The sequence below is a fragment of the Myotis lucifugus genome, unplaced genomic scaffold (genome assembly GCF_000147115.1).
Source record: "Myotis lucifugus unplaced genomic scaffold, Myoluc2.0 scaffold_516, whole genome shotgun sequence".
In the NCBI taxonomy this organism is placed as follows: domain Eukaryota; kingdom Metazoa; phylum Chordata; class Mammalia; order Chiroptera; family Vespertilionidae; genus Myotis; species Myotis lucifugus.
In genome coordinates, this window is record NW_005871564.1 from 80,867 (window position 1) to 103,832 (window position 22,966).

The 22,966-nt window shown below is 35.7% G+C and overlaps 1 protein-coding gene across 2 annotated transcripts in view; it reads left to right on the plus strand.

Annotated features, from left to right (window-relative positions):
- Positions 1-16,672, plus strand: part of BLOC1S5 (biogenesis of lysosomal organelles complex 1 subunit 5) — a 46,531-nt gene extending 29,859 nt beyond the window's left edge. The window contains exons 3-4 of one of the 2 annotated variants that reach the window (XM_006103870.3): positions 1,643-1,701; positions 14,923-15,093. In XM_006103870.3, the coding sequence (XP_006103932.1) occupies positions 1,643-1,701; positions 14,923-14,941 (78 nt within the window). In that variant the 3' untranslated portion in view covers positions 14,942-15,093. Of the gene's footprint in view, positions 1-1,642; positions 1,702-14,922 lie in introns of both variants that reach the window. The other variant, XM_006103869.3, reaches the window with a different exon arrangement.
- Positions 16,673-22,966: the final 6,294 nt, after the last annotated feature.

Sequence of the window (22,966 nt, forward strand, 5' to 3'; positions counted from 1 at the left end):
AATTATAGGAAAGGAATAAGGAAAGCACTTTCAGTAGGGATAGTATAGTAAATAGAATAATAGTTCTAATAATAGAACAGTAGCATTTCTTGACTGCTTACATCTGTCAGTATTACACATGCCATTACTTCTACACATGCCTTATAGAGACAAATGAAAATGTATTTACTTGGGTAAGAAGTAAATAACAGCAGTCAGAAGTATTTTAAATAGAATATTATGTACTGGTCTATTACTCTGCTTACTATGTGTGAAGAACTACGCTAAGTGACTTTTATTAGTATTTAAATATGTGCTATCTTATTTAATTCTTGTATCAATTCTGAAGTCCTCTTTGTTGTTTTACAAATGGAGAACTAAGATGCTACAAAATTAGCAACAGTAGCAATAACAGCACCTGACAATAAATATTTGGCAAATGAATGAAAGAATAAGTAAACAAACATGCCAAAGATCAGTGAGACAATTAATAAGTGCTCAGCTCTAGATTTAACAAAGTCTGACTCTTAGCCTGCAAACTAAACAGTGAAGTAAGTGATGACATTTATCTTTGTAAATACAATGGATCCAGTAAATGAAAAGGTTTAAATAACTGATGGATTAAAACCAGCTTCATCGATGAAATTATAAGAGGAATGGAGTGTTGAGGATAAGAGTCAAGTCTTTAGAGTCAGAGATCTGATTTTAATCCTACTTTTTGTATTTATCTATATAATAAAAACCCAGTGGTCATAAAGCTGTAACAACCAAAGACCAGTCACCAGGAGGCCTCGCTGCGCACAGGTGGGCGGGGCTGCGTGTGCAGCAAGGTGTGCGCAGGTGGGTGGGGACTTGACTCTGGGTCCCACCCCACGCTGGGACTCGGGGGGGTCCCGGGTCTCACACGATTTCACGTGCTGGGTCACTAGTTAGTCATATTACCTCCTTGAGTGGCATCTACCTCTTTACCCCTGTTTTTTACAAATGCCAATACTCTGTAAAGTGTGACAGTGATCCTCTTCTAAATAGAAAAGTGGGATTAAAAGGAATAATACATGGAAAGTACAGGTCTTGGCACCATAGTACTAATAAATAACCATAGTAATTATTATTAACAGTTTTGGTCCATTAGAAAGGAAAACAACTCAATGAAAACAATCTGGAGAAGTTTGAATCTGGCAGTGGCAGCCAGGATGAATTTGAAGACGAGAGCAGAGGCAAGAAGAATAGTAGAAAGTTGCTGAAGCATTCCAGTAATGTCTGCAAGAGAGCAGTAGTGTGCAAGAGACAAAGGGAGAGGGGCCTAGTGAATGGGAAAGACACTGTAAAGGCACAGTCAAAATGTAATGCTAAGTTTATATCTTTTTAGAGAATTCTAAGGTTATTGTTGACAATTTGTCATTGGAATTAGTACTTAAATGCCTTTGGCTTGCAACTCAAAGCTCAAGAATGATGGTAGTTCTGATTATGACATACTGAATATATTGGTAGAACTTCTTTTTTTGCTACCCCACCACAACCAAAATAGTATCGTGGTTTTTTTGTTGTTGTTGTTTTGCATAGTTTTTTGAGATCTAAAACAATCTACATATTTGTTTTCCCAGGTCATTCTTTCATTGATCAAGGGCTGCTAATTGAAAACCCATTCTCTGTTTTATTTCAGTGCAAGCAGCTACTGACTCAGTCTGTAGACTCCAACAGAGGGAGCAGGAACGAAAAAAGGTAAAAGTAGATCATTTGGGTATTGGAGCCTCTAACTTCAGGGCTTTTATTATAATCATATTAGCTTTTGATAAAAAGAAGTTATCTGAATTTGGTTTTTTATGCAATGATTTTAAAAGATTTTAAAATGGCTAATTCATTCATGATGTTTTGAAGAGGTATGGGCACATGATTGCACCATCCATATTTTTATAGTTTAAATTACAGACCTTGACCTTTTTTTCCCACCTTTTCAACATTTCCATCTTTTCCTTGAAAGTGGTATTTGTCTTATGGAGGAGAGAGAATAGGACTTTTACATGGAACAAAAAATACTCACCAGATTGGAAATATAAATCTTCCTTTGCACCTGAAGCGTTGAGTATAGTATGTATATTTCTTCTAGAAAAGGAAGCCTTCATGCCTGTGGATGGGTTATTTAGTGAATAGTCATAAGTGCATGTGAATCACTTGCCGGGTAGTGCTTTGCTTATTTTAATTATATCTTAACTAAATTCAGATGTGGAAAAATAGCTTAAGGATTTAAGGTCCTGTTATAATTTGGTGTTTTCACATATAATTTTCATGAATTATTTATATAGCTTATATATTGCTTTAAACCAATAAAGATACACTTATTAAGAAATGTTGAAAATGCTAAGTCATTCTGAAATACACACCTTTTTGCATGTGCGTGTATCAACGAGTGTTACTATCTCCATTTCTCTGGAAGGTGTTGTGGTTCAGATTTGGCATTGTGTAAAAATATAATGGAATGAACCTTGCCCCAGTTTGAATTTCTTCACCCTCTGCTCAACTTTAAATATTGATATAAAGTTTAAATATTGAACAGTTTGATGAATCAAGCCTACTGAAAGAACTTGACAGTCAAGCCAGGGGGCAAGGCTGCCCAAGAAGAGTAGGATTGTTTCTAGCAGGCCAGGTCAGGAAACAGGCCATTGCGGAGCACCTTGATAAAAGGACAAGGCAAAGCCATAGGCAGGAAAGTCTGGGTTGGGTGGAGTGTTTGCACTGTGTCTAGAGAGCACTGTAGAGGCAGGAACGGGGGCTTCAATGGGCTTTTCCTGGCTGGACAGATTTTTTTTTTTAATCCTCTACTTTGCTAGGAGAAAAATTTTAGTTTGTTAAGTTTGAAGCAGTTTGTATACTCAGGAGATAAAAGTCTAGGGGTCCCAAACCACTAGTCTATAATAATAAAAGCATAATATGCTAATTAGACTGGACAACCTTCCAGATGAAGCCAGGGCTGCGAGGGGAGCCCGGGTCCTGGGTGCCTGCCGGTGGCCGGAGAAAAAGCCCGGGTCCCTAGTGCCAGAGGAAAGCCAGTGCCAGCAGCCGGGGAAGGAAGGCCTACTCTTGCATGCATTTTGTGCATCGAGCCTCTAGTACTAATATAATGAAGGATAAAGTAAAAGCTGTTAAAGCTGTGGTCCAGTCACAAGGAACTTTGTAGGATCTGGCAAAAAAGTAATTTATTAGGAGGATGCTAGCATTCGTTCCAACCTTGCTCAATGAGTTGGACTTCAATTGACAGGATATGGGAAGAAAAATATGAGAGGGTGACGAATATCATGTGAGAAAAGACAAAAGATGTTAGAATTCAGTAGTCCATAGAGCTGGGATGTGGACTATCTAAAGCATGGTGGGGAACTTTTTTTCTGCCAAGTGCCATTTGGGTATTTATAACATCATTTGCAGGCCATACAAAGTTATCAACTTAAAAATTAGCCTGCTTGCCCTAGCCGGTTTTGCTCAGTGGATAGCGCGTTGGCCTGCAGACTGAAAGGTCCCCAGTTCAATTCCTGTCAAGGGCACATAACCAGTTTGCAGGCTCGATCCCCAGTGGAGGGTGTGCTGGAGGCAGCAGATCAATGATTCTCTCTCATCATTGACGTTTCTCTCCCTCACCCTTTCTCTCTGAAATTAATACAAATATATTTTTTAAAAATTAGCCTATTATATTTGGTCGAACGTTTAATTAACTCAAACCTAATGCCTTGGCAGGGCCAGACGAAATGATTTTGCAGGTTTCATATGGCCTGCGGGCCGGACATTCCCCACCCTGATCTAACGGGTTATATCTGAGGATGATTGTGGAGAACCTTGATTGCTATATTAAACAAATTGTTAGTGAAGGCACCAGGAGCATTTCTGTGTTTGAGAAGCAAAAAGACTTTTTCTGTAAGAACACTGGCTATTCCTGGCTGTAACATGTGCAATTCTCTTGGCTTTCACAATGAAAATTAAGGGTGCCCTATGCATGTTGAACATGTTGCTGCGTGATTTAAGCAGATTTATGTGAATATGCTCTCACACATTATTGGTCTTTCGAAGACATCGTCAGAGTAGTTATGATTCTGATAAAATGGCAATTCTTTTCCTCCTTGAGCAGAACTAACCTAAAATTAAATTGGAATTGGAATGGTTCTTCTTGGCACTTTGAACTTTTTTCACATTTGGTGTATTAATTATATGTAAGTAAGAAAATCACCAGATTTGGTAAAAAAAAAAAAAAAAAAAAGTACAGTGTCTTCTATTTCTAGCTGTTTTCTTTATTAGCTAGCTGTATGTTCTTGGACAATGCCTTGAGCTTCAAGCTCTTTATCTGCAAAATAAATACCTATTTTACTTAACCTTATGGATTAATATTTTACTTACCTGATAGATTATATTACGTGGTTTATGTGAAATGGTTTTGCAAATTGTATATCACTTTTCATATGTAAGGTGGCACATCTTCCCTGCCAGTTCAATCATTTGTTTAAGGTGCAGGCAGTCACTTTGTGCATAAGAGCCCTGTTGTGGTTTATTAGAGTTGGCAAAGCCCTTGAAAATCCTGCCCATTCATGATTTTCTGAATTAAAAGATGCTGTCCCTGGTTGTTTTTCTTAAGGTTGCCTCAAGAAATAAGAAAGCCCTTAGAATATTTTAGTCTTAAATATGTTTCTATAGGTATTACGTTAGAGAACGTTACTGAACTATCTATAGAGTACGCATTAAAGTTACTATTTTAGAATGTACTGAAATGTTGCGTTTCACTAAGAACTGATATGGAGTCTGTGAAACCTACTTGCATAATCAGCCACCCTGAGTATTTTCTTTTCTCAAAATAACGTAATAAAATTAACCAGCTATAAGTCACACAAAGATGTGCTTTTCCTAGAAGAATAAAAATTCTTTATACCAGTGGTTCTCAACCTTCCTAATGCCGTGACCCTTTAATACAGTTCCTCATGTTGTGGTGACCCCCAACCATAAAATTATTTTCGTTGCTACTTCATAACTGTAATTTTGCTACTGTTATGAATCGTAATGTAAATATCTGATATGCAGGTTGTATTTTCATTGTTACAAATTGAACATAATTAAAGCATAGTGATTAATCACAAAAACAATATGTAATTATATATGTGTTTTCCGATGGTCTTAGGCGACCCCTGTGAAAGGGTCGTTAGACCCCCCAAAGGGATCTCAACCCACAGGTTGAGAATCGCTGCTTTTATACTCTTCCAAGGCAATGAACCTTTAGTCTTTATTTCTTTTTCAGTTTATGTAGTTAGCAATAGATTTGAAATACGTATCTTTAAGAATTTTTTTTTTCTGTCATCTGGCTTTTGCCAAAACTTTGACGTGGCAGAGGTTTCACACTACAAATATATAAAAGACATAGAGGTAAAGTTTAATTTCTCATCTAGCAAATATGTACAAAGCAAAATTGACGTCTAGCTGCATTTTGCAATCTAATGTTAATTGTTGTCCTTAGTTATACTGTTGGCTACATTTTGTGTATTTGAATGGCTCTCAGAACAAAGAAAGATGGGAGTAGTAATGGAATAAAATAGACTCTTGCCATTAATCATTAATTCTTTTATGTCAAGACAATTTGTGGAATTCTGTGGGAAGTAAATTATGATAAACGTCATTCATCCAAATCACATTTCCCACAATTGATATCAAAAAGTACATTCATAAGAACAATAAATGTCTTGAAAACGACTCACTAATACAAAGTTGTATTTTTGATGCTAGCAATAGGAGTAGTGCAATGAAAATACAAGTAGCATAAAAATAAAAGAAAATACACGTAGCTTATAAAATTCACTGGCTCTTAAAAATATGCCATCAAGGGAAATGAGCTTGTTAATATGTGTGAATAGTTTAAACTTGGTTTCCATACACAAGTATCAGCTTTTGAAGCCACATTCAACCAAACTAGAGATAGTAATGAAGTAAACATGAATCCTTTGATTCATCTTGTCCACAAATATTTATTAGATTTAGTTATATCCCAGTCTGATTTTTATGAGATCAGTGAGATAGCATAGATTATACATTGTTCTTGATAGAGTGTGAAAATGCAGAGTTAATAGATCAATAGGTAATATTCTATTTAAAATCATTACTGACAGTTGTTATTCTGACACTTCTTATCAAAGTAAATACTTTTTCATTTGTTTGTGTCGGGCATATGTACAATTAATGGCATGTGTATTACTGACAGAAGTTCCATAGGGCCTTTTAGACTGAGTTTTCTCTGAGACCAGGGTTTCTCAACCTCTGCACTATTGACATTTTGGACCAGATAATTCTTTGGGGGGTGGAGAGGGGCTGGCCTGTGCTTTGTAGGATGTTTGCAGCATCTTTGGCCTCTACCCCTTATATGCCAGGAGCACCTCCCCCTAACCTATGCTATGACAACCAAAAATCTGGGAGACAGAAGCATCAAAATCCATTCCCATTTGAGAACCACTGACTTAGACTAAAGCATGCAGAAATGTATTATGTGTCCCAGAGTTCATTTCTAGACCTGGTCCTAGAATGGTTTGGCTTCAAGATTGGCTTCTCTTTAAATTTATGTCTAATGGGATATATGTAAGACAGTTTATTATTACTATTTTTCATTTTGTTATAGAAAGAGACAAAACCATTAAAGCTAATTACTCCTAGTATACAGTTGTAGCTCATTAACAAACTTTCTCTTCAATTTTTTTTTTGGCATTTTCCAAATGTATCTTCAGAAAATCAGTTGTGTCCACTTTATAAAAGAATGTAGTTGGTTTCATTTATAAAGAATCCTCTGAAACCTGATTTGAATTTTTTTATTGTGATAAAATATACCTAACATAAAATTTACCGGTTTAAGCACTTTTAAGTATGCAGTTCAGTAGCATAAAATACATTCGCATTGTTCTGCAGCCATCACCACCATCCATCTCCAGAACTTTTTCATCTTTCCCAGCTGAGACTCTGTACCCATTAAACACTAATGCCCCATTCTCCCCTCCTCACCCCTGGTTACCGCCATTCCACTTTCTGTTTCCAAAATTTGACTACTCTAGGTTTCTTTCTAAATGGAATCATATAGCATTTATCTTTTTGTGATTGGCTTCTGTTATATAGTGTCTTCATAGTTCATCTGTGTTGTAGCATGTATCTGAATTTCATTCCTTTTTAAAGATGATTATATTTTGTGTATCTGTTCATCTATCAATGAATACTGGGTTGCTTCTACCTTTTGACTATTGTGAATAATACTACTATTAATTTGGGTAAACAGATATTTGTTCAAATTCCTCCTTTTCTTTCTTTTGGATATATACCCAGAAGTGGACTTACTGTATCATATGGTATTTCTATGGTGGGTTTTTTTTTCATAGTAGCCATTCTAATGGCTATCTCATTGTGGTTTTGGTTTGCATTTCCCTAATGATTAGTGATGTTGAACATCTTTTCTTAAGATTTTTGGACATTTGTATATCTTCTTTGTAGAAATGTCCATTGGGATTTTGATGAGAATTGTATTAAATCTTTATATGCCAAGACCATTCAATAGCGAAAGGACAATCTTTTCAACAAGTAGTGCTGGGAAAACTGTATATTCACATGCAAAAAAAAAGAGACTGGACCCTTACCTTGTATCATATACAAAAGTTATTTCAAAATGGAACAAAGACCTAAATGTAAGGCCTAAAACTATAAAATTCTTAGAAGAAAACAGGGAAACCTCATGACATTGGATTTGGCAATGATTCCTTGCCTGTGACACCAAAAGCACAGGCAACAAAAGTAAAAATAAATTTTTGTTTTTACTTCACCAAAATTAAAAATGTGTGTGCATTAAATGACATTATGAACAGAGTGAAAAGGCAATTCCCCAGAATATGATAAATATTTGCAAATCATGTATTTAGTAATGGGTTAATATTAAAAATATATTTTTAAAAACTATATAGTTCAATAACAACAACAACAATAAAACAGTTTGATAAAAAATGGACAAAGGGCTTTTCCATTGGTCTAAATGTCTATCTTTATGCTAGTCCCACACTGATTACAGTAGCTTTGCAGTATGTTTTGAAATTAGGAAATGTGTTTTTTAATGTAGGTTTTATTATTTAGATTTGGTGAAGCCAACAGATTGGAGATGATTGCCATCTCCAATAAAGATAATTTGTTACTCATAGTTCTCAAAAGGAGGGGGCATGCTGTGCACACAGGACCATGTAGGAAAGCACTATGGTTTGTCAGGCAGAGTGAAAGAGGGGAAAACATAGGCAAGAGCTTTTATTGTGGTTTCCAAAGGAAGTTACGTATGAAGCAGGGTAATCAGGCATAGGATTGTTTAGTTCGAATAATTTTACCAAGTTCTGGGGCATAAGAGCATAGTTGTCTGGTACCTGGCCCAGGGTAGGTAGGTAGTGACCCAGAATGTGTGAGTCCAATAAAGAAGGTAGTTAGGGTATGGGCTTTGTATTGGTTGGCTTGCATATAAAAGGTATTCTCACAGGGTGGTTGTTTACTATCTCTAGGAATAAGTTAGCTCTGGAAGGAACAGTCTCTCCAGGGTCAACAAGGCCCCAGATGTAAAAACATCATGAACACATGGTTAACATAGTATGAGACATCAATTTTGCTCTTCTTTTTCAAGAATTGTTTTTGTTTTGACTATTTGGTGTCACTCCATATACATTTTAGGATGGATTTTTCTGTTTCTGTAAAAAAAAAAACATCATTGGGATTTTAATAAGGATTTTATCAAATCTGTAGATCACTTTGGATAGTATTGACATCTTAACAAAATAAAATTTTCCAGTCCATAAGCACGAGATGCCTTTCCATTGATTTGTGTCTTTAATTTCTTTCAACAATGTTTTGTAGTTTTTAGCATACAGGTCTTTTGCCTCCTTGATTAAATTTATTCTAAGTATTTTATTCTTTTTCAATGCTATTGTAAATGGAATGCTTTTCTTAATTTTTTTTTTGGATTGTTTTTTGTTAGGGTATAGAAATGCAACTAACTTTGCATGTTGATTTTGTATCCTGTAGATTTGCTCAATTTGTTTAGTATTTCTAGCAGTTTTTTTGTGGAATCTTACAATTTTTGACATATAAATCATGTTGTTTGTGAATACAGATAATTTTACTTCTTCCTTTCCATTTTGGATGCCTTTTATTTTCTTGCCTAATAGCTCTGGTTAGAACTTCAAATACTATGTTGAATAGAAGTTGAAAAAGCAGAATACTTGTCTTGTTCCTGATATTGGAGGGAAAGCTTTCCGTTTTTCACAATCAGATATGATAGCTGTGAGTTTTTCACATATTGCCTTTATTATGTTGAGATAGTTTCCTACTATTACTGGTTTTTAAGTTGTTTTTATCATGTCAGGGTGTTGAATTTTGTCAAATGTGTTTTCAGTATCAATTGAGATGTTTATGTGTTTTTTCTTCATTCTGTTGTTGTAGTGTATTTTGTCAGTTGATTCTCATGTGTTGAACCATCCTTGCATTCCAGGAACAAATCCTACTTGATTATAGCATCTGATCCTTTTGATATACTGTTGAATTTAGTTTGCTAGTTTTTTGTTGAGGTATATGTTGTATCAGTTAGTATTAGCACAGTGCTGGCCTCATAGAATGAGTTAAACCTTCCATCCTCTTTAATTTTTTTGGAATAGTTTGAAAAGGATTTGTGTTAATTCTTGAAATGTTTGGTAGAATTCACTAATAAAGTCATCTGCTCCTTGTGTGACTTTGATTTTTAATACCACATGATTTTTTATGATCACTTGCTAGAAGAAACAAAGAAAAATGAGACCAAAGTTAGTTGTACTTTTATTTTTAACTAAAAAATATATATATCTTAAGTGATTCACATTGTGTTTTTTAAAATCTCTTAATTATTTTTGATATATTGGAATGTGAAATACATATTCGTTTTTGCCAATCCTCATGACTCACTATGTTTTGTTTGAACAGCATTATATAGCAAAAAAGAGCAGAAAACTAGATTTTTACTATTGATTCTACCCCTTTCTCACTGTGTGACCTTGGAAAGAGGTCCATAGGAGCAGTGTACCTATCATACTTGACACTAGAATAGATCATCTTTAAACCCCTCCCCGACAAAATTATTTGTAATAATAATCCTGATGTTAAAGAATAATGATAAGAAAAAAATGCAGATAGTATTTTTTAACTTAATGCACGTAATTATACCATTAAAAAAGTAAACAATTTAAATGTGCTAAAACAGCAAAAGGAAAAAGTAAGAGAGTAATCATTTTAAGTACATTAATATAGTTTTTGAAAAAAGGAGGAAAAACATATCTACCTACATATTGGTCTGTTACAGTAATGGTAATAATATTATAGTTTGCTTTTGATTCTTAACTTATGCAAATTTATTAATGACTTCATCAAATTTGACCTTTGCATATTCAACTTAAAATAGTATATCAGATTTATCAATCTGTCTTGAGTCATAGTTGATTGAAAATACTTTTATTATACATTTCAAAAAGTTTTTCAAATGAAGTCTAAAAGAGATTTATAAAAATCACATTTTACAATAAATTCAGAAATTGCAATGCTGTCTTTGTTTCTTTGAAAACTGTTCTAATGGCTCCCGATATTTCCGCATTTATGAAAGTTGTAAATACAAATAAAAACATACAAATTTAAGTACAAAAAATGGTATGGTGATGTAGATTTGAAACTAATTCGGGTTTTATTTCAGCAGTTGCTCTGCCATCATTGGTTAAATGCAAGAATATTTAATTATCCAGAGGTTGGAGGAGCTGAACATCCAGAGAAAACTGAAATGATTCTTAGCTACTGGGAATTTACATTTGAAATGAACAGCTGATTTCAACTTTGTTCAGGACTGGCTATTTAAAGTGGGAGTCCTCAAAATTAACTCCAGTGTAGAATACAACGTTTATTGAAGATTAACTATAAAAATCTGTCAATTTGTAACATATATTGTTAAAATTCAACAACCTCAGCAATTGTTTAGGACTTAGACCAAAGCAAGATTTTTTTTTTTTATTGCTTAAAGTATTACAAAGAGTACTATATGTGTCTCCTTTTTTTTCCCCCCTTGACAATCCCCCGGCCTCCCCTACACCCCAGTGTCTTATGTCCATTGGTTATGCTTATATGCATGCATACAAGTCCTTCGGTTGATCTCTTACCCCTCCCTCCTGCTCCCCAACCCTCCCCAGCCTTCCGGCTGTAGTTTGACAGTCTGTTCGAGGCTGCTCTACCTCTATATCAATTTTTATAATGGTCTTTATTATCCATAAATGAGTGAGATCATGTGGTATTTTTCTTTCATTGACTGGCTTATTTCACTCTCCAGTTCCATCCATGCTGTTGCAAATGGTAAGAATTCCTTCCTTTTTACAGCAGCATAGTATTCCATTGTGTAGATGTACCACAATTTTCTAATCCATTCATCTGCTGATGGGCACTTAGGCTGTTTCCAGATCTTCGCTATGGTAAATTGTGCTGCTATGAACATAGGGATGCATATATCCTTTCTGATTGGTGTTTCTGGTTTCTTGGGATATATTCCTAGAAGTGGGATCACTGGGTCAAATGGGAGTTCCATTTTTAACTTTTTGAGGAAACTCCATACTGTCTTCCATAGTGGCTGCACCAGTCTGCATTCCCACCAGCAATGCACGAGTGTTCCTTTTTCTCCACATCCTCTCCAGCACTTGTCGTTTGTTGATTTGTTGATGCTAGCCATTCTGACAGGTGTGAGATGGTACCTCATTGTTGTTTTGATTTGCATCTCTCGGATGATTAGTGACTTTGAGCATGTTTTCATATGTCTCTTGGCTTTCTGAGTGTCCTCTTTTGAAAAGTGTCTATTTAGGTCCTTTGCCCATTTTTTGATTGGATTGTTTATCTTCCTTTTGTTAAGTTGTATGAGTTCCCTATAAATGTTGGAGATTAACCAAAGCAAGACTTTTGGTTTAGGAGTATTTTATTAGTGACATTATTCAGTATTGCCAGTGCCTGGTGGTAATAAAAGACGGTCTTTCAGCTCTTTGTGTCATTGATTTAAATTCTGTACAGACATTGCACCCCCTGATTGCTTGCACCCAGGGCAGAGCTCACCCACCCTCCTGCTGTTGGTCTGCCACTAGTACCGATTATATCATTACTGAAAAAAAAAGGAAGCTGCAAACCGTCATATGTAATGTGACTTCATTTTGTTGTTAAAAAATATATGGTTGTATAAATACAGGAAAAAATCTTTTGACTACCCATCAAACTATTAATAATACTAGGAAAAAAAGATAATACTTGGAAAAGATTTGGTGTGTATGTGTTGGGGGAAGGGGAACTATCACTTTCTATAAGACTTAATGTGAATCTGTTTGAGTATAACTATGGCAACATAGCAAAATAGTATATAGTGGAATCATCAAAGGGGATTGAAGTGAATATGGGAATGAAAGAGGAAACTTATTTGAGCTACTTCTATTGTTCGAATTATTACAAGAAAGTATTACTAAAATTAAATGACTACAGTTAAAGAACCAAAAAACTTAAATTGGAGAGGATAAAAAGTAGTGTGACATGCCTTCCAGATTCTTTGCTTGTGATTTTATTTTAATTTATTGATTATTTGGGGCGGGGTGGGGCGGGGAGGAGAGGGAGAGAGAAAGAAAAACATCGATGTGAGAGTGGAACGTCTATTGGGCTACCTCCTGCACACCCCCTACTGGGGATTGAGCCTGCAACCCAGGCATGTGCCCTGACCTGGAATCAAACCAGCAACCTTTTGGTGCATAGGACAACATCCAACCAACTGAATCACACCGGCCAGGGGACTTGTGATTTTGCATAATAATAATATTGACCTTTTATTAAGCACCACAGGCACTGAGCTAGGAACTTGACATGTATTACTTCTGATTTTTACAAATATTATTTATGAATATAAAGTGTTGTTTTTCTCATTTTAAAGTTAAAGAAACTTTTTAACTTGCTCAGCATCATACAACTGGTAATAAGTGAACCAGAATTTGAAGCAAGGTTTATTGCCTCCCAGATCTTCATCTTTCTCTGTTGAGCTGCCTGAGGGGAAGTGGAACCAGGTCCAAATCACAGGGTCAGCTGAGCCAATTATGGTGTTTTGATTAAAAATAAAATAATAAATTTTTAAATAACATCTGAGCTTGGATGTTAATGTCCTCTGTATTTATTAAAAATTAATTTACAGCTAAAACAAGATACCGTTTTAAGGAAGTTTATTTGCCTTTGTCTTTTCTTTTTAGTCTAATGGCTTTCTCATTTAATAGTGCAAAAGTTATATGAAAATAATTTATTTTATGTATATTTTGGACAATTACAATCCATGAGGCTAAAAAGTTAAAAAGTAATGTTTTGGATTTTGCTTAACCTGCTTCCCAACTTTATTGGATCTGTAAAACCCTCCTTAACCTTCCCTCCTCACCACTGTAATACCTATTTAAATTCCAAGAGTCTATGGGACATATTTTAGGCTAATGTTTTACTATAACTCAAACTTCAGACCCTCACCCTCTTTTTACTTGAGAAGCCTCTGTGCTGAGGAACTTCACGTAGAATTGGCAGAAAAAGCTCTTGCAATAGCCTTTTTTATTTGGTCTTGTGAAAGAGACTTTTAGCTACCTATGTAGACCTTCCTCTGGAAAGATCTGATTTACAGTTTGTGATAGAAAAGGCATAGATGTTAGAAAGACTTAAGTGAGACTCTGCAACTTCATAGCTGAGTGACCATAGAGAAGTAAATTTAGTGTCCTTAAGCCTTTATTTCTTCGTCTGTAAAATGAGAATAATGTTACCGTGTAAGAGAGGTTTATAGAAGTAGATAAGATACACAAAACAGCTAACAGAAATATGCATTTCATAAATACTTAGAACGTGATGGCTTATCCAGCTCTTCCTCCTGCTTCTCATCATGTCCCAGATAAGAGAGAAAGTAAGGCAGCAAGGACTTTATGGGCCGCATGAAAACCTGGTTTTATCTTTTCCTATAGCTCTCTTCCAGCAGCTGAGCTACCAGTACATAAGTACACCAGGTGTCTACATTAGTGTGCTGGAATTAGTAATGGCTTTAGGTGTTTTGTAGGTTTCTATGGTTTGCATCATCACATTTTGCTTGTTTGTTGAATAGGACTTAGCTTGTCTCAAAACTTAACTTCTAAAGTTGTATGTAGAATATTTGAGGCAGAGATATAAAGTTATTTTTCATGCTCTCTTTAGCTCATTGTTGTACATATTCAAAAATAATAATTGAAAAAAAAACCAAAGATAATAATTGAAATTATACTAAATTTATGCCTTTTTTACTTATACATTGTTTCATCTCTTGTTGTGGTCCTCAAAAGCAAAAATTTTATTCTCATATAGAAATATTAAGGGGCATCTCCAAATATTTGACAGCAATGCTTTTGGAGTTTGTTTGCTTTAAGGAATGGAACTGAACCAGAAGAGATTTCTTGAGTGACTAACAATGCATAATTATTTTTAATGCATTTAAAGAAATATTTTGTGTAAGATATACATTTTAATTTCTTATAATAATCATTTTTGGCATATATTCTTTAAGCTTGATTTAAAAGTTATATGCAGTTAAATGGTATTTGAGGAGAAATAGAGGTATGAAAATTTACTTGAATTGTATTTGATTTTGTCATTTAACAATACTAGACATTTTTGAAATTTCGACAATGTGGATACCCATGTTCAGTCATAGTAATTTTCTAATATGTCATGTTCTTGTTGGACATTAAAACTATAATGCAGTTTTATCATTGTGATTTTCAAGCTGTGATTGCTATAGTAACCAAATATCAAGAGTTAAAGTTATGTTTGTCTCTTCTGCATAGAAAAATAATTGTCTGGAAAATGTCACATGACTTTCAAATTTTCTTTTCTCAGATTTATAATGACCATATAATAGCTAGTGAAAACCAGCATATAATCCAGTGGGAAGATTTCATGAAAGAACAACACAACAAACAGGCTGAAGTGGATGAAGAGCACAGAAAAGCTGTGGAGAGGCTTAAAGAACAATATGCTGAAATGAAGAAGGACCTAGGAAAATTTTCAACCTTTTGAGAACTTGAACCATAACGGTGTGAAAGCATTGACTTCCCCCAAAGAACTAACTATTCTCATCAAACCATTTAGCCTCTGCTTCAAGCTTAGCAATATATTTAGTGACATTCATATCAGGAGAAAGAAACTTCTACTGGAGTACTAATTAAATGTTTAGTGGAAGAAGAGTGCTATATCTTTCCTGTTTAAGTGCCTATGTATAATTATTTGGGCAAGAGTAGGAAGAAAAATTGGATAAATTTACTTTTTGTTAATCAGAATTGGTCGTCTTTGTTATTGATTATCTCAGAGAACTGTAAGTATAGACCTCTTAGAAAAATAATTTCATTCTTATACAGGGTTAATATTAGCTTATTATTGTGGCTTAGAAAGCAGATATAATAGTTGCCTGCTTTAGCCTCCTTGGCTATTGGAAGAACGTGTAGAGTGTTATTCCATCAGTAATGTAGACAAAAACAATGGTCCTTGGAACAGAGATCACCTTTATGAGAGGTGAGAGTAAAACACTCTCTACTGCAGCAAAGGTGGCCCTGTTGGTCGTTGAACTGCTGAAAGGTTACAGAGTCTGCAGTGCAGCATAATGCCATGTGTTTCACTGATGACAAGACACACTTATGAAGTTTTGTGGCCTTCCAGCACTTCATACTTTCAGCTTTTAAAACATGCTTAGAAGGAAAAGCTTACCAAAAATATAGTTTGACTTTTAGCCTTTCTAAGAACCATAATCTTGCCCATAGTATTTACCTCATTTTTGTGTCTCTTTTGCTGTGGGTGAGCTTTGTAAGACAAATAATCTCTAAAATGTTTCAACTGTGTAATGAGTAATCAGCAAAATCAACAAGGAGTTCCTCTGGAATCATACAATTATTCTGGCTCTGAATATGCCAGAAGTAATTGCCCATATGGCAAATAATCCATGTTAAATGTAAATCCTTTTTAGTGTTTAGCGTCTGTTCTCATAAGCAGGTGTACTATGATGAAACATGTACCAACTCAGTCATCACTGTGAGCTTTAAAAATCTGCACTTGACAGTGTAATTGAGGAACTAAGTTATTTTTTATTTGCCGTAAACAAAGCAAAATTAAATGCAATATTTTAAGCCCTAACCGGTTTGGCTCAGTGGATAGAGCGTCATCCTGTGGACTCAAAGGTCCTAAGTTCAATTCCGGTCAAGGGCATGTACCTTGGTTGCAGGCACATCCCCAGTAGGGAGTGTGCAGGAGGCAGCTGATCGATGTTTCTCTCTCATCGATGTTTCTAACTCTCTATCCCTCTCCCTTCCTCTCTGTAAAAAATCAATAAAAATATATTAAAAAAATAATAACAAATGCAATATTTCAAGAGGTTTATAGCAAATGAATTTAAGGTATGGATAAATCTTTCAAATGTTTTTTATTGCTCTTCAATAAAGAAAGGCACTGAAAGAACATATCCAACTCTCTCATGTATCTCAGTCTTACTAGAGCAGAAAGTGACAATGCTGGCTTGTGTAAATTTATGGCGTACTGTCAAAGCTGCATTCTTGGCTGCATGTTGAAAATGTGATTAAAGTTAATAGAGGAGATGAAATAAGTATTTGAGATTTCTTTCAATAACACTGAACTTCTGCCAACTTTCTCTGTCCGCTACTGTAGGCTTGACAGGTTCATCAATCATCCTCTGGTACCTGGACTCAAAAGGGCTCTTGCTGACACAGAGGCATGTTGGAATTTTCTTAATTCTCTTTCAGTGGATGGAAAAAAACGCATACTTTCAAAAATATCCCACACATGAAAAGCAAGGGGAGCCTTAAATGAAAATTCCCTTTGTACCGTAGGCAGTTTTTGGAATGCTATTAATTGCCAATGCACCATTGAATAGACTCTATAACCAAGAAATCAGGACTGTGTGAGCAGGAATGTATTCTTAACTGTGGTTACTCAACTGGTGCAACAAGGATTTCTGATAGTATTTGTCCATCTCATAGGAATAATAAGTACTTTACCATATGAGTTTGTATATACTATATAAGGATCTAAGGGACTTCTTAAACCAAAATGAAATAATTGGCTTTTTGACCTTTAAACATTTAAGATACCAACTTCTCTCTTTAGCTATTCAGTATAACTTCTAAAAGAGATGGTTGGTTTGCCTCCTTTTTAATACTCTAGTAGTGAGCACTTTCATTTATATTTCTGAATCTACAAATCACTTTTTATATGTATTATACATGTATATTAACTTTTATATGGTAATTACATAATTTACAACATTTTTGCTGTTTATGCCGTTGAGCAGAGATAAGAGGGGTTCTGTGTAGCTCACACGATGATTTTCTTTTGAATAATGCTTAAGTCCTATAGAAATATTTTGTTTTTTAAGTTCTAAGTGTTTTCTATTTTTCATAATGATTCTTTTTTGACTTACATATGTGCTACTTTTGTTTCATTTCCTAACTTATAGATTTTTAAATTCTGTTCTCATTATTGATATCTGCTTTAATTGGATAGTGGTCAGAGATGGGTCCATATAAAGTTGATATGGCAAAATTTGTTATTTTCCTTATGACCTATATTTGATCAGTTTTTGTAAATGTTTTCTTAGTGCTTGAAAGTCTGAATATTTCCCAGTTGTTGGGTGTCTGTTAGACCAAACTTCTTAATTGTGTTTTTCAAATTGTCTTCATTTCACTGTTGTTTTTCCTTCTATTTGATCACTCAGATTCTAAGATGTGTTGAAATTTTTTTTATTTTTTTCTCCCTGTAATTTTGTAAGTTTTTGTTTTGTATATTTTGAAGCTTTGTTATTAGGTACATACAAATTTAGAATTATCTTCCAAGTTTAGAATTGAGTTTTGTATTCATAGTCATGACCTCTATTCCTAATAATGTTTTTATTTCATTCTACATTGCTTTAAAAATCTATGCTTTAACAAATATATAGGCCATACCAGCTGGTTAATATTAGTATGATATGTATTTCTTTATCCTTCTGTTGGACCTTTCTGTTATGTTTTAGATGTGCCTCTTAAAAACTGTGATTTTTCTTTCTTTTTATCTGATTATCTTTTACCTGGAGAGTTTGATCAATCTATATTTATTGAACTTACTACTATATTAGGGTTTACTTATGTCATCTTATTATAATTTTTGTTATACTTTTTCTGTTACCTTACTGCCCTTGTGGGTTGTTTTGAGGGTTTTTGCCTTCTTTCAGATTAAGTTGTATGTTTTTTTTTCCATTTACTTTTTCTCTACTATTTTAGAAGGTAAAAAAAACCCTCAATTTTTATCTTTTAGTGCTTACCAATTTAATTTGCAGTTAGCATAAAATCTTTATTTTTCTTTCTAAACATAAGAGACTTTTGAACAAAGCCTGATTTTCCCCCTCAACTTAAAATTAGCATCTAGAATTTATTTTATCTCAGTTTAACTCCAAAAATAATTATGCAGTCAATATTTATTTACATTTACCTACAAGTTTACCATTTCATTATCCCTGAAAATTAGCTACGTGGGTTGACAGTCATTTGTTCTCAGTATTTGAAATTATCCTGTTCAGATTCATTGAGCTTTTTGAATCTACAAATTTGTATCTTTCATAAATTAGAAAAATTCTCAACTTTTTAAAAAATAAATATATTTTATTGATTTTTTTTATAGAGAGGAAGGGAGAGGGATAAAGAGTCAGAAACATCGATGAGAGAGAAACATCTATCAGCTGCCTCCTACACACCCCTGACCAGGGATGTGCCCGCAACCAAGGTACATGCCCTTGACCGGAATCGAACCTGGGAGCCTTCTTCAGTCCGCAGGCCGATGCTCTATCCACTGAGCCAAACAGGTTAGGGCTCAACTTTTATCTCTTTGAATATTGTACTTCCTTCATTCTGTCTATTCTCTCCTTTCAGGTATCAAATTAGACTTAGGTTTTACTGCCTCACTGTTCTCCTTATCTCTGATTCATATTTTCTATCTCTGTCTCTGTGTGAAATTTTGACCATCCCTGTAAATTCTGGATAGTTTCTTTAACTCTGTTGCTCACTTCACTCATTCTTTCTTCTCACTGTTTCTAACCTACTTGACCTATAATTTTTTAAATTATGGTTGTGTGTTTTTTCTTTCATTTCCAGAGTGTTGTTTGGTTCTTCCTCATACTTTCCTGGTCATTTGGGATAGTTCCATTATTCCCTCTTTTTCTTTTCCTTAAACATATAAAATGCACTTTTTTTGTGGATCTGACTCTACAGTTTGTTGTTTGCTGTTTTTTCCGAAACAAGTTTATGATGATTTGTTTTCTAATGTGATCAGTGATTTGGACTGTGAGTTCATAGTCCTTTTTACTTGATTTTAGGGAATTTTTTGTTTAAAGTATGTTTCTACACAGAGAAGATTTCTCTTTCTAGAACCACCGGTTTGTTTCTTGTGACACTGCTAACCCTGGGCCACTTCAAAGTCAATGTTCACCTTGGATTCCCGCCTTTCCCTCCCCTGTTCTTCAGCACATGCACATGCACTCTCACACACACTTCGAAGTAGTGTGAATTTCATCCTTAAACATAGTGTTGGGCCATGAATGGCATTCCTAGAGGAGACTGTTTCCCCCTTCCCAGCTCTACTTCAAGGAAAGAAGAGAAAATTTAGATGGTTTCCTAGTTCACTCACTGAAAGTGGTTCCCTATGGAGATTCCCCAATCCTGTTGCTCATCCACCTCAGTCCCTGTTATGAACTGAATTCTGTCCCTCAAAATGTATATGTCAAAGCCCTAACCCCCAATGTGACTACATTTGGAGATAGAGCCTTTAAGGAGATAATTAAGGTTAAATGAGGTAATAAGGGTGGGGCCCTAATCTTTTAGCACTGGTGTCCTTATAAGAAGAGGAAGAGACAACAGAGTACACTCTACACACTCAGGGGAAAGGTCATATGACAGCAAAAAGGTGGCCATCTGCAAACCAGGAAGAGAGACCTCACTAGAAATGGAATTTTCTGACACCTTGATTGTTGGACTTCTTTCCTCCAGAACTATGAGAAAATAAATATTTGTTTATGCTATGCCCTCTGTGATATTTTACTGTGGCAGCCAGAGGAGACTAATACTGCCCCAGACCATGATTCTTGTCCCCGATACAGGCATAGCTCCTTAAGACGGGTCCTTCTGGCTGCAGGGAGGCAGAGATGCCTTTAGGACAATTACAAGTTCCAGAGCTAAATTACCCTATAGAATTTCACTTTTTCCTTATCTTTATTTGGTTTTAAATTTTATTCTAGCTTTTTTTGGTATTCAGCAGCTAGTGAGATTTCTCTGTATAGAAATGGCATGTTAGACAAGTATATGTTGATTTTATTACATTAATATTTCCCCCAAGAATATGACCATATTCTAGTATAAAAGATGATAGCTTTTCTTTCAAATATTGTGCTAGATATTTTCTATTTGGTTGTTTCTTATTGCTACCTGTGAACTAATTTGATTGTTTCTATATCTTCTATGGATCCTTTCTTTTTACTACTTGTGAGCTAATGAAAGCAAATAAGATTGCCCAAGCTCTAGCCAGTTTGGTTCAGTGGTTGAAATGTCGGCTGATGGACTGAAGGATCCTGTGTTCAATTCTGGTCAAGGGCACATACCTCGGTTGCAGGCTCAGATCCCTGCCCTGGTCAGGGCGTGTACAGGAGGCAACCAATGGATGTGTCACCTCAGTGTTTCTCACTCTCTGTCTCTCCCCCTCCTTTCCACTCTGTCTAAAAAAATCAATGGAAAAAATATATTTGGATGAGGATTAACAACAAAAACCGTTGTGACTGGTGTGGCTCAGTGGTTGAGTACTGAACCATGAACCAGGAGGTCACAGTTCAATTCCTGGTCAGGGCACGTGCCTGGTTTGCGAGCTCAATCCCCAGTAGAGGTTGTGCAAGAGGCAGTGAATTAATGATTTTCATCATTAATGTTTCTGTCCCTCTCCCTCTCTCTCAAATCAATTAAAAAACATTTTTTTTTAAAAGAAAGGAAGCAAGTAAGATTACTGTAGTCTTCTAAACCTGCATAACTCTTATCTGAATACTTTATTTTGGTTTCCTTTTGTTTCCTTCTTTTTAGAACATTATTGTGGTTTATGAAAATGCCCAGATCTTTATTATGGATGTGTAGGTAGAAGTAGTAGATATTAAACCCAAAGTACATGAAAATATGGAGGAGTCACAAATGCCTCCCAGCCACATCGGGAATTCTCTACTTTGCTCCTTTAACACATAAACTATCTATCTGAACACTTCCATTTACTTTTAAACAGTTTTCTAATATACAGGGTGGAGCAAAATTAGGTTTACAGTTATAAGCACAACATGGAGTTTATTTTTGTATTGTCTTAATTATCTATATGAATAACTGTAAGTCTACTTTTGCCACACCCTGTATATGTGTTTTAATACATTGGACTCTGGTTGGCATTGCAAATTAAAAGGCAGAGGGTTTTATTGCTTTGGAATTTAACATAATGACTGCTTTTCCTTTAATTATACCCTAGGGGCTCTTTTTTGCCATGTGAAACTATAAGTCTTTATCTCAGGAAAAAAAATAGCAGAAAAATATTTTAAACATTAATTCAGCCAAAATATTTGAAGTTACCAATATGAAAATATATTTTCTAATATATTATTCTTAATATTCCCAACAGGTTTTATAATTATTTCATTCATTTTTAACTCCAATAAATGTGAATCTTAATATTATATTGACTAATGGTCATAAAGTAAAAAGAGGATCAAAATCAGTTATCTCACTTGCACCCTGATCTTGCTATTTTCATTTTTTAATTTTAATTGCAGAAAATAGTACCTTTTTGTGCCTTGTCTGCCAATATTAGCAAAGCAATATTTTCTCTGATATATTTATATTTTGTTCTATAAACAAGAAAAAAATAATATAGATTTTCAAATGTGATACATTCCACAGAGCAATCCTATATAATAAAAGCCTAATATGCAAATTGTCCCCTTGGGCGGTTCGACCGGGATTTCAACCAGGAGACCGGGAATTCCACCGGGAGTTTGACCGCTTGCTATGATGTGTGCTGACCACCAGGGGGCGGTGAGGAACATGGCGGGCATGGGCGACATGGTCCTGGCAGTAGAGGCGCTGCCAAGCTCCATCCAATGGGCCCTGACATGAGCGGGACCATGGCAGGATGGTGGAGCAGGTGAGCGGGCAGCACCAGGCCAAGGCGGGTGCGATCGAGGGCCTGATCACCCTGCAGATGGTGACCAGCGGTAGCGGTGGGGGGTGGGGCTGCCATCTGGCTCAATTGATCACTCCGCAGGCGGGATGGTGGAGCAAGTGAGGGGGTGGCACCAGGCCAAGGCGGGGTGCCAGGCGGGGCTGCGAGGCTGGGGGCGCGAGCTGGAGCCGGATCCGCAGGCCACCCTGAGGGACTCCACCCGTGCACAAATTTATGCCCTGGTCCTCTAGTAAATAAATAAATACACTGATCCTCACAAAAATTCAAGATTCAAATAATCTCTGAATAGTCAAAATCAATTTAAGGTAAGTACACACAATACTTCTATTTGCATAACACAGCTTACAGCTTGCAGTTTACAATATACTTGTAAGAGTTTTATATATAACTAGAGGCCTGGTGCACGAAATTTGTGCACTCGGGAGGGGGGGTTTCCCAGCCTGGCCAGTGCCCTCTCACAGTGCAGGAGCCCCATGATCGATCTCCCCAAAGAGGTAAGCCCCGCCCACCCATCCGGGGCTCCTTGATGGATTGCCCCAAAGAGGTAGGCCGGAACCGGGGGTCTTGCCCCCCGCGTCACCGTGCGGAGCTGCGGGACCTGCCTCCAAGCCGCGCACACAGCGTCAAGTGTCCGCCCACCTGCGCA